The following is an 11,811-nucleotide window of genomic DNA, read 5'->3' on the forward strand; positions in this document are numbered from 1 at the left end:
ATCTGAAGGGGGAGTGTCAAGAGGATGAGGCCAGCCTCTTCTCCGTGGTGCCCAGCAACAGGACAAGAGGCAACGGGCAGAAACTGAACCACAGGAAGTTCCATCTGAACCTGAGAAAAAAACTTCTTCACTGTGAGGGTGACAGAGCATTGCAACAGGTTGCCCAGAGAGGTTGTGGAGTCTCCTTCCCTGGAGATATTCAAAAGCCGTCTGGATGTGATCCTGGGCAATATGCTCTAGGTGACCCTGCTTGAGCAGGGCGGTTGGACTAGATGATCTCCAGAGGTCCCTTCCAACCTCAACCATTCTGTGATTCTGATCTATGGGAACAAAGAGTAGATTCTGCTCTTACAGACTGATGTTATCTCAACATCAGTAATTGTTCTCTGTTTGGCAGAGATGGAGCTAGATTTTAATCACTATTTAATACGGCAACCAACTAGGCTGCATTTTGCACAATATCATCAAACAGCACCAGTCTAAACTCCGAAGAATAGATATGTGCACACAGCTAAAACATACATTTAACTAACTTAAAAAGTAAGTGTTTAAACATTCAATTAATAATGAGGGATACATGTAAATAAACGAGGCTAGAAAGATTTAGAATGTCATCCTGCATCTTGCTTAACTTCCAGCATGGTGGGAGGAAAGACAAATAATCTCACAGGCAGACAGGATGAACTGTCTGACTGTCTAGCAACGGATAGCATGTTGTAAGGTGGGAGAGAAAATGGCAGTTCATAAACAATTCATCTTATGCCAAAAAGGACAATTGATCTTAAGCATCCTAAGATGTTCAGCAGCCAACCTGTAGCTCATTTGTTAGTACAGGAGGAAATGACAAACTGCAACATTACAGGCAGCTGTGGACAACCACAAGGTAACTGTAACATAGGATCCTGAAAGCGCTGAAGTTTATACTGCGACACTATACTAGTTTCTCATAGTTTGATACGTCCCCACGTACCTAAAAGTCACAATAACACGGCTCTAACTATTCAATATCCCACTGATAGGAAAGAAAAGAGAGAGAAGAAAGAAAAAAATATAAGAGAAAGAGGAAAAAAGAAGAAAAAAAGAAAAGGAAAAAGAAAGCTCTCCTTCCTCCTGCTCATAAGCAGCTGTAAAGTTGAGAGGAAAGGGAAGCAAGAAGTGTCAGTTCATTCGCCTACGGCTGCCTGGTATACACGAGAACATTACAATGGAGCGCTTTAATATACAATGTTCCGTTTCAGCAGACGGAAATAGTCTCTTGTTATTCCACTACAGACATAAACTAATGCTAACAGAATTGGCAAAGCTACTCCATACTTTCACCCCTGTAACACAAAGCAGAACTTGAATTCCCAACCTAATGGAAAACTTACAAGGCATTTGACAGCAGGAATAAAATTGCCAAATAAGTTCTACAAGATGGGGGGGGGAAGAGCTTGAATTTTTCTTAAGCTACAATTTGTGCCTCCATATGCAATTTGGTGATGGGATGCATTCAAATTATTTCACATGGAGAGAAATACAGAACACAGAAAACGCATATAAGCCATTTCCATAACAATGTTTTAGAAGCAACTCACAGCACTTCAATTTGCTCTATTTGCAAGAGTCAAAAGCTCAACTTTATCAGTCAAGCAGAGAGGAAACTCCTTGGTATCTACCTACGCTTACCTAAAAATATTTTTTTAGATTAGTTGATTTTCACTACAAACAAATTTGCGCTTCATGTACGCTCTGTACATACATTATCTTTTCAGACCGTAGGCTTGTTACTGGCCCAATTATCACACAGCGGGGGAGGGGAACTTCTAAGTTTATGATTTGGGGGCTTTTTTTTTTACCGCGAAGGTCAAGACTGATCTTGAGACAGGCTCACGGAAACAATTATTCTGCAAGCACTGCAAAACAGATCGACCGAGAGGCTTCAGCCCCAACCTCAGAAAACCCTCTATCATTCTTATTCCGAGATGTAAAAAACCTGCTAGCTGAAAACTGTGCAGTGATTTTGAGAGACGAACAAACAGCTGCTAAGATTAGACCACTAAACTCATTTTCACATGTGACCTAAAACAGGATATGAGTCCACGTCTCTGGAGATGAAAGACTTCAACTCCAAGCTGCTCCACTGTCTCATCTACAGAATAAATGCTTAATGCTGTTTCGTCAGCTATGCCACTCTTCCAAAGAGCGGATGATGCTACTGCCTTTACTAATACTTCTCCTACAGCTGCCACTGCTGCAGTCCTAGTGTGAATCAAATTCTCAAGGGTAGGAACAAACTCCACACTGTAGCATAGAAGAAAAAATGTTTTGATATGCGCTTCATGTGGCTAGCCTCTCTGAGCAGATAAAAAGCAAGGAATGTGTAAGGAAGCCATCCCACGCTGCTCCCTCTCCCATACAAGCAAACTTTTATGTAAATAATAGCTGAGAGGCATCATTTCAAAGCTGGGTACAGCTTTATCCATTGCTAGCCTCTTCAGACTGGTGAAGGGTCTGTACTTCCATCATATCACAAAGACATAAATAGACACGTGTTCGTGAAGGGCAGGAGGGAGGAAGTTTATCATCTCTTCCTGCGCAGACTAACCTTATTGATACAATTCAGTCTATAAACCCCTTGAAAATTAAACAGTAATTCATTTAGAAGAAAAAAAATCTGTAATTTACATAAGTTGGAATTACAATAGTTTTGCAAGTGAACAAACTACACAGCTACCATCTCAACGGTTGCTCAGACTAACTCAAGAGAAAGGACAGCTAACCCCATCTTTACAAAAAAGAGAAATTTTGTTTGTTTTCTGCTCTTTCAGTCAAATGGATCATTCCTAATTTTATTCCTGCTGAATTAAAAGACTAAAAGTTCAAAGCAACACAAAAACAAACTTAAAAAAAGAGAGAGGCCAGAAGTGAAACAAGAGCTTTGAAATTCATGTCCAGTCTTTCAACTTAATAAGGCTATCCACTCTGAATATATATAATAAAGAATTCAGGAACCTAGCAAGCCAACCCTCCCAGCATTTCATAAAGACAAATTTCTTAAACACGCAATGCAGCAGGACATCATGTAAGCCGTTTGCTCTTCTAAGTAACATGGCTGCTCAGGGTAAAGTCTCAAGCAGATTCATCTCTAATAAAACTGGGCAAACACATAAAAATTAGGTGGATTCTATACTTGCACTGTCAAAAAATTGATGTGTGCTGTTCTAACAAATTAACCTAGGACTGCACTCCTTCTGACTCAGCTGTAACCCAGCCATGCCTGCAAATGACTTTGACCGAGTGTTAAAACCTTTGTTAAGTACAAAGGCTGCTGAATCAGCCAACTGATCACTTTCCAACTGTCTATATTTAGGAGAAACTGCCCCTCCCAAGTGCTGCAAACAGTACTGTTTGTCACTGCCTCTCTGAAGAGTTACATACATCCCAAATAGAGCAAATCTGCTTCTCATTAAAACAAACAAACAGAAGTTCCTTACTTGTCCTGCTAACCCACTGACTGCAGAAGATTATATGAGATTCACCAAGCAGAATTTGCCCTTCTCCGTTCTCTGTGAGTATACCAGCTAGACTCTCTGTCTCCATTTATTTCCATGAGTTATAAAAGCATGACAGCATCTAAAGAAATAGAGGATATTACTTCCCTATCAACTCATCTTTGCTCAGAATTTATCTTTATTATGTAAAAAAAACAAACAGATATTTATTAAGTATGATAATTTTTATACTCAGTAGTGTAATGTAATTATTGTACAATAAGATTAGCCATTAGGAAAAAAGTCACTTCAGCATGATGTCCTGTTGCTTAATCAAAGGCTGGTTCACTACCTAACCTAGTTATTTAGTGTCAGGCACTCTACCCAGAGCCATTTCCATTAGGAAACTAGAACAGAATCAAAACTGTGTCAGTTACAAAAAGATTTAAACACAATTGTTGCTACCAAGATCCAGCAGAGTTTCCTAAACAGTACGAACAGGTAACTCTTGTCGGAAAATTACACTGCGCTCTAGACAAAAGGTTACGTCAAGAGGCTTAAGACTGATAAAACTGAAGCTAGAGGGGAATTTACAAAAGCAGGTTATGATTGCACAAAATGGAACTGGGCCAGTGCATTAGGTCTATCACACACTGCTCAGTTACTGTCAAATGATACAGAAAGCAAAGAGTCTGACATCATCCAGATGTCATTCTTTCCTAAAATATTCCTAACCTTTTCACTGTCAGTCCTCTGTCCTCCTTATTGTGCTGCAGTCTAACATTAGCCTCCCATCAGAACAAGTGGTTCATTCCAGTTGTTACGGCAGAGTCGAATACTGCTGGCTCCAGCCTGTCTTCTTTGGAAAAAAAGAATATTACTGGGATGTTATCAACTCATTTAAGCACCGCATCTGATCTCTCTCAAAACCGCAGGCTGACAAACAGGACTTCTGCTCTGCTCCAGGACTGTCCTTTTTGAACTAAAATCCCAGACTCTTTTCCTGGTATGCCATTGCCAGACTCTCACTGTCAGCTCAAGCTCAGCATGGCTAAAACCGAGATTTTACTCCTTCTCCTTTTACTCCAGCTCTCTCTCACAAATAAACTGACAAAAACTATCCTGCCCATCACCCAGGCCCTTAATGGAGGCATCACGTTCAGGTAGACGCACACACAACCTGCCTATAGCTAAGTCTCGCAGATCCTTCCTGATCAACCTCTCCCACCCATCCTCAGAGCTAATACTCTGGCTCCCTTTACATGATGGCTTACTCACAGCAAAGTCCTTTTCTCTGGCGTCAACAGGGGTGATCTGGCACCTTCCAGAGACCTGCTGGGAAAAATCTTTCCCTGCTCTGTCACTGCGACCCTGCCACTCTGGCTCTGAGCATCCACGCCTCTCTCCCTCAGCTCTCCTGGCTCTACCCCATTAAACAGACCCTCTAACCTTCATTTTCTAGCTTTTTGAAATCTTTCTCTGCTTCATCTGTCATCTCCTTCTCAGTAATGGAAAGTTGATATCTATCTCCAACTGGTCAATAATAAAAGATGGATAGAAACAGGAATTAGATCTGCACATTTTTTCCCATGCTGTCCCTATGCTTAAAAGATACATTTCCAACCCTCCCCATTTTCTTTTTTCAAACTCCTACTTAAAGCTCCTGGGTGCCAAAATGCTTACAAATAGGTTAGTATACATAAAAAATTATCACTCCTATTACAGTCCGACTACTTCCTTGCATTTCTCTGCTTCTTCCTACATGCTTTCCAACTTAGCTTGTGGGCTCTTTAAGACAGTGACTGTGCAATGTTTACTCTTTTTTCCACATTATTGATGAATCCTGACTCCGGAGTTTGTGCTGGAGGAACGCACATAGTTTCTTCTAACTGATTTAAGGAACAAAAGGTTAATTGGGCTTAAGTCTCCAATTCCGCAACAATTTCAGAGTGTGTACACCTTACACATTTGCATTGTCCCACTGAAGTCAAGACCATTACTCATATTCTTAATTCTCTACATTCTGTAAGTGCCTTGCTAAATGGAGTCAAGTCCCCTGTGTGCTGCTGGGCTAATGCAAAGAAGATACACGAGGAGCTAAGGCCTGACTGCTTCTCTTAACACTTCAAAGCTTTTTTTGTCTGCTTGGATAAGTTTAGCAATTTCTGGGAAAATAACTGTGCGCTTCACTTCTAAAATGTTTTATCCCTTCCAATAATGGCAGCACTTTATCCCATCTAAATCAAATATTATTTTCAAAGTGACCACTGCCTGTCATTGATAACAGAACTGCAGATAAGCAGATAAGAGGCAATATGAGTACACACACAAGTGACTCAGCTTGTTTTTAAACCGTGGTCACATAAATCTGCTCAAGTCATGCCATCACCAGTAATTGTTCTCTGAACTTTGCTGCCTCAGAAACAAGTACAATATTCATTTTTCATAGCTATCGAAGCAACGCCTTAGAAATCTTTTAATAGTTTCTCAAGGGCATCTCCCTGGTCATGGGCTTGGCCCTCACTTTGAGAAATTTCCAGTGACACAGTCCAGTCTTTCTCAGTGCACATCTCTCTGGGGCATAAGTCCCTATTTTCCCAGTGTGTTATCCTGTCAGGTGTAACACTGGTTTGGCATTATAGCCTCTTTTTCTAAGGCTGTAAGGGACTTAAAGAACTTGAAAATGAAGTAGTTGGTTTTTTTTTCCAAACACTTAACTGCTAAAGATGACACAGCAGTTAGAAAGATTATTTCCTCAGCTAATCTGCTATTCTCTGCAGAGGCAGACCCATCCTTCAATTGGTAGTTTGAAGCAGTTTGCTGCAGTATGTGGATATCTCAGTACTGCCTGTGTATTAAGCCCTTTCTGGGACTTGTTCTGTCCTCTTTGCCTTCCCTGAAGCCTGTACGTGAAGCATTAGGCTCTCCACTGAGCACAGACCTAAGGCAAGGAAAAAAAGTATTGGCTGGCAGTAACTTTCTCAGCCTCTCCCAAAGAGACTTCTATCAATCTTTTAAATTCTTACGGTTTCTTTCTTGACAGACTCCCTTGTTTTAATTTCAAACAGTCATTCAGCTTCACTGCAAACAGTCTGAGGCACGCAGGATTACTTGAAAGATACCAAACTTAACTACCTCATGTTGCACATATTTCACATCAGAGAATGACTGCAGAAATAATTTCTGAACTTTTACTGCACTATTTAATTGCCTTTAACATTTTGATAATCATTCTGAAGTTAAACCACTAAAGCTTTAGACTTCTGACTTATTTTTGTAATTAAATTATACAAGATGATGTATTGATCAATCAGTCACTCTGCTCCCACTTGAGAGATTAGCTGTGCCTGAAAGACGGACAGAGAGGGTCAGATCTTCCACCACCAAACATACTGATAATACAATATTCTGGGGAAGAGACAGCAAGATTTTGTGAAGCATGACATTCTTCCCCAAAATCTTTTAAAGTTCTCTGAATAAATCAGCAAGCACATACAAAAGGACAATCTAGTCAATGCAGCATTGTACGTGGACCTCCAAAAACACTGCTGACTGACAAGTTTCCCAGAGGCTAGTGAAGACATTAAATTACCAAAGAAAAAGGGGAGAAAATCATTTTATGGTTTAATGAAAAATTAAGGTAAGAAACAAAGGCAGGAATGAAAGGTCAGTTTTCACAATGAAGGAAAAAGATCTGCAAAGGATCCTCCACAAGAATGTGTGCTGGGATACATGCTGTTCTTCATATCCATAAATAATAAATAATATTATTTCCAGTACGAAAGGCAGGCAAATAATGAGGTGAGCTGTAGACAATACCAAATTATTCAAGAGAGTCAAACCTAAAGCCGCCTATAAGAGCTGAATAAAGGACTCACAGCACTGAGGGACTAGATAAAAAAACAGCAAATGAAAATGAGGGCTGAGAAGTGCACGCTAACAAAAATGTGGGGAAACAACCCCACCTGTATTATTTTAACTGTATTTAGGTACCATACACAATCATATGGGCTAAAGCCCAATTTAAAAATTGGGTATTACCATGCAGAAAAGACAATGCTCATTCACTGCAGATAATACCCTGAAAACACCAGAAAAATGCTTTCCGACAATAAAATAAATAAGTAAGTAAAACATCAAGAACTCTTAAGAGACGGGAACAAAACTGAAACGCTGTTATGCTACTGCATAAGTCTCATGCCTTTAATATTGCAGGCATGTCTAGTCTTCCTAACTTCAAAAGGATTACTAAAACTATAATATCCCCAGAAAAAAAGCTACAAGGATGATCAGAGTGATGGAATAGTGCTCACATAAGGAAAGGCACTAGAAAACCTTAGCTTGGCAATGCTTGGGGAAGGAGAAGGGCGACATGGTTAAGACCTGCAAAACCTCGCAGAGAAAGTGAATGAGAAATACTCATTCAAGCATAAGAACTGTAAAACACTGATTAAAATTGTCAGGCAGCTGGTTTGAAACAAACAGAAAGAGATTTTGTCCCACACACAGAGAGCACACGATAAAACTGTAAACTCGCTGTCTCAAGGGCTCTCTAGAACCCAAAGTATAAACGCATTTCGTAGGAGAATTAGACAAACGTAAGGAAGACGGCTCCATCAGTGGCTCACGTGTTAGTCCAGATACAAATTTTGAGCTAAGCTTTCAAAACCTGATCAGCAGGTATATGTGCTCTATCTCTTATAACCTGTCCTTTTCCAAGACAGAACAGTGGTTTTAGAGGCACCTTTTGGTGTCACCTGGTATAGCTATTCTCACACTATTACTAGCCTTAGGAAAGACTAGGGGGGGGAATGCAGGAGTAAACCATAAATGCAATCTTTCAGTAAAGCACCTGTTATATTCTGCCATGTTTTCCGTCCTAATTTTTTTCCCCCTCAGTTTTGCATAAAGGATACATAATTTAAAAAAAAAAAAGTCTACATGGAAGATTACTGAGAATGTTCTATGACTACACAACAAGTCATAAAGCAAAATTCATTGCTCTTAAAGAAAAAAAAAGCCTAATGGATGCTTTACTATTAATAAATAATATACAGGGAGTTTCCCTCTCTAACAATCAATGAGTGTACACAATACAAAATTCTTTGAAAACAAAAAAAGTGCAAGTCCTTTTCGTGGTGTACTCCTAAGCTAAAAGTTGCTCCACACAGAAAAATAGCCTTGATTAATGTTGTGGCTGGAGCCAGATCCAAATGAATGATGAAGCACTTGCGGTAATAGGTTCTCCTGCACAGTCTGGAGCTATTGTTCATGAGTAAAGAAATCTTTTCCTTACTCATTCTGAGTATTATTCAGGCAGTCACTGCACTGTAATCAGTTTAACCTAATAAGATTACCTATGGTGTGAAATGCTCGCACTGCAAGACTGGCATCATCTGGCCTCTGATACACAACTGTAGGGCTTCAGTGCAGACATGGGTGCAGCAGCATGGGAACACACAACTCATTAACTCTGTACCATTCCCCTATAGTTCTCCTTTCAGGCAGCTTTATATTATATCAGTGAGAAAATAAGACAGAGCCCTCAACTCAGTCTATTACTACCTTGTATCAGCAGAGAAAGATTCCCCACAAAAAGCTTGACCAAGAAGAAACAAAGACATTTAACCAGCCTTTTGTGTAGCAGAACGTAAATCTTCAACTACTGTGGATTACCTTTTTCAGAATACTGTGGGGTACGAAGTGAATGGGCAAATTGGAGAAGTCTAGCCCTTGGATTTACAATTTTTTTCTGAACCTTCTAATGCTAGGATCCTTCCTCCACAGCCATCCTCACCTGACATGACCATACAGTCATAAATCACATTCAGAAAGATACCTTCCCAGTGATCCTCTTGTACAGGAGAGCTGTTTGAAAACATGCATTTGTCTCCTACAGTCCAGAAGACATAAAGAGGAGTTTGCCTTTCTTTTGAAAACTTGGAGTGCTACTCACACAGCAGGTATGAAGAGACCTGCTGCTTAGTTATTGTGCTATTGACCATATTTCACTCGAATTAAAGAAATCATATTTTCTATTTAACACAGGCTTCTTCGAATTAGTTTTCCAAACAAATCTCTAATTATCCATAGCTATTCAGCAAGATTAATGCAGTATTTGCTTTTAGTAATAGAATCAAGTTGCCTGTATTGCTTGCTATTTACTAATAGGATAAAGGGGACCGCTATCATAATATAATTAATTTCTACTAGTATTAAAGAAAAACACACTTAATATACTCCAGTAGAAAACTTGTCAAAACCAAATCTCCAGTTCAAAGGCTACAATATAGGAAGTATTGATGTGAAAGTGTATTAAGTATTGCAACCGCACTATGTAATATCTGTAGATCGTTTACCTAAAAATACAAGGCAAATGCTTTACAAACTCCTGTAAAAGCCACAGGAAAAGATTTTAGCTGCCATGTCAAGATGACACACCTGAAGTTTACCCTAACCTAGGCCAGCACAAAGTTAAATATTCAGAGAGCCTCCAAAGGATTCATTTTCTCTTCCACTTTGCCATTCCTCCATGAAGTGCCTTCACTCTCTGATTTCTAACATCCATAGGATAACAAAAAATGGTATAACAAACCACTCTTTACAAACTATTACGTATAGAGCATAATGTCCATAAGAAAAAGAGCATCTTTGTTTTATGATTGCTCAGTCCACAGAGATTCATAACAGGTCTACAAAACCAGGAAGATCCTACTATTCTAAACGTCAACAGTGAACTTACCTATAGCAGCTTTCCAAAGGGGGGCGGGGGGGAAAGAAAAAAAAAAACAGCAAGCATATAGGCCCAAGGCCCATGAAATACATGATCAAAACACCAGACTTCAGGAGGATTGCTGTATTAAACCATTATTAGCCCTACAACTGAACCTACCTCTGAGAACTGGAATAGCTAGCAGGAACGCAGGAAGCCTACAAAAGCTAAAAACCGTGAAACTGAATTTTGCTCAGATATCAGCCCTCACTACTAAAAACGAGACGGGCTAAAATCATCCCAGTCTTAAAAATGTCCTACTTTTGCACCACACTTTAAAAAAAAAAAAAAAAAGCATGTACCATTTAGGGCCAGACTATCAGCCACTGTAAACAATATAAATGCACTGCAGTTCCAGCACACTCTACTAACAGAGTCATTTGAAAACTGGCCATATATGTCTGTGTGACTCTTAACACAATCTTAACTCACTACCTGCAGCAGATGAGATACAGTTACGAAGCTGTGGTCTGCAATTACTTTTGCATATTCCTCAGTTATTTTATGTCTGGCTTACCTAAACTTAGCCAGCACTCTCAGTGATATTTAAATTACAGAAAAGCCATGAGATAGTTTTTCAGTGTCTTCCTATACAATTTTTTCCTCCCTTACCTATGCACTTGATGCACCTCAGAGGCTCTAAAAATCCCTCGGTAATCCCGAAATGGCACGCTGCCACCCCCTATACGCCCATCAAACCTGGGTTCGTACATTCCCAAAACAAGAGCATTATTCAGCAATAATTACGGGGCTGCAACTTGTCCGAAAAGGAAACAGCCCGAAAATATACCGCAGCCTATGCAAAGGTCATAAGCCCCAACCCCAGCCCGCGCTGCTCATCGACGGCGCTGCCTAAAAAGTTGCCGCGGGGCATTCCTGGGCGCTGCACCCAGGGGTGCCGGGAGCGAGACGGAGCCTCCCAAGTCACCCGCAAGTCGGGAGAAGTTGTGGTGCCCGCCGCCGCCCGCCGCCCGCCACTCACCAGCTGGGCCCGGGCGCGCTGCAGGAACTCCTCCATCCTGCCGCCGCCGCCGCTCCCCGCCGCTCCCCGCCGCGCCGCGCCGGCGGCCCCGCTCCGCTCCGCTCCGCTCCGGAGCGCGGTCCCGCCCCGCCCCGCCCCGCCCCGCCCCGGCCGCCGCGGGCGGTGACGTCAGGCCGTGCCGCAAGCCCGGGCCGCGGGCGGGCGCGGGGCGCAGCGCAGCGGGCGCGGAGCCGCAGCGGCGGGCAGGCTCCTCTTTGCAGCAGGCTCCCGCTCCCCTCTGGGCTGCGCCTACTTGGAGCCCTTTAAATGCTTTAATTTATTCTTTAAATAATTGTATCAGATTGCGGGAATTGGCTGCTGAAATAAATTGCCTTCGCCCCTCTATAACGTCTTGGGGCGCAAAGGAACTAGTGACTGCAGTGAGGCCTCAGGCAGGGATTTCCCAGTGCTCCCATTTTACAGATGACAAAGCCTGGGGTGGGGAGCTTGGGGGCATGCGCAGTCCAGGAGCGCTGATCCTGGGGACGCCCCTCGTCGTGGAGGAACGTGCTCCCGAGGAAACCTCGCCACAGACTGTGCCAGAA

General features: G+C 41.6%; 1 protein-coding gene across 5 annotated transcripts in view; it reads right to left on the reverse strand.

Moving 5' to 3' along the window:
• The window catches only part of LOC104152058 (protein prune homolog 2), a 143,636-nt gene extending 132,305 nt beyond the window's left edge, over positions 1-11,331 (reverse strand). For all 5 annotated transcript variants that reach the window (XM_068927079.1, XM_068927077.1, XM_068927078.1 and 2 more), the window contains exon 1: positions 11,228-11,331. In XM_068927079.1, coding sequence (XP_068783180.1) covers positions 11,228-11,263 — 36 coding nt within the window. In that variant the 5' untranslated portion in view covers positions 11,264-11,331. The remainder of the gene's footprint in view (positions 1-11,227) is intronic.
• Between the last annotated feature and the right edge of the window lie 480 nt (positions 11,332-11,811).

Source organism: Struthio camelus, chromosome Z (genome assembly GCF_040807025.1).
Source record: "Struthio camelus isolate bStrCam1 chromosome Z, bStrCam1.hap1, whole genome shotgun sequence".
Classification (NCBI taxonomy): domain Eukaryota; kingdom Metazoa; phylum Chordata; class Aves; order Struthioniformes; family Struthionidae; genus Struthio; species Struthio camelus.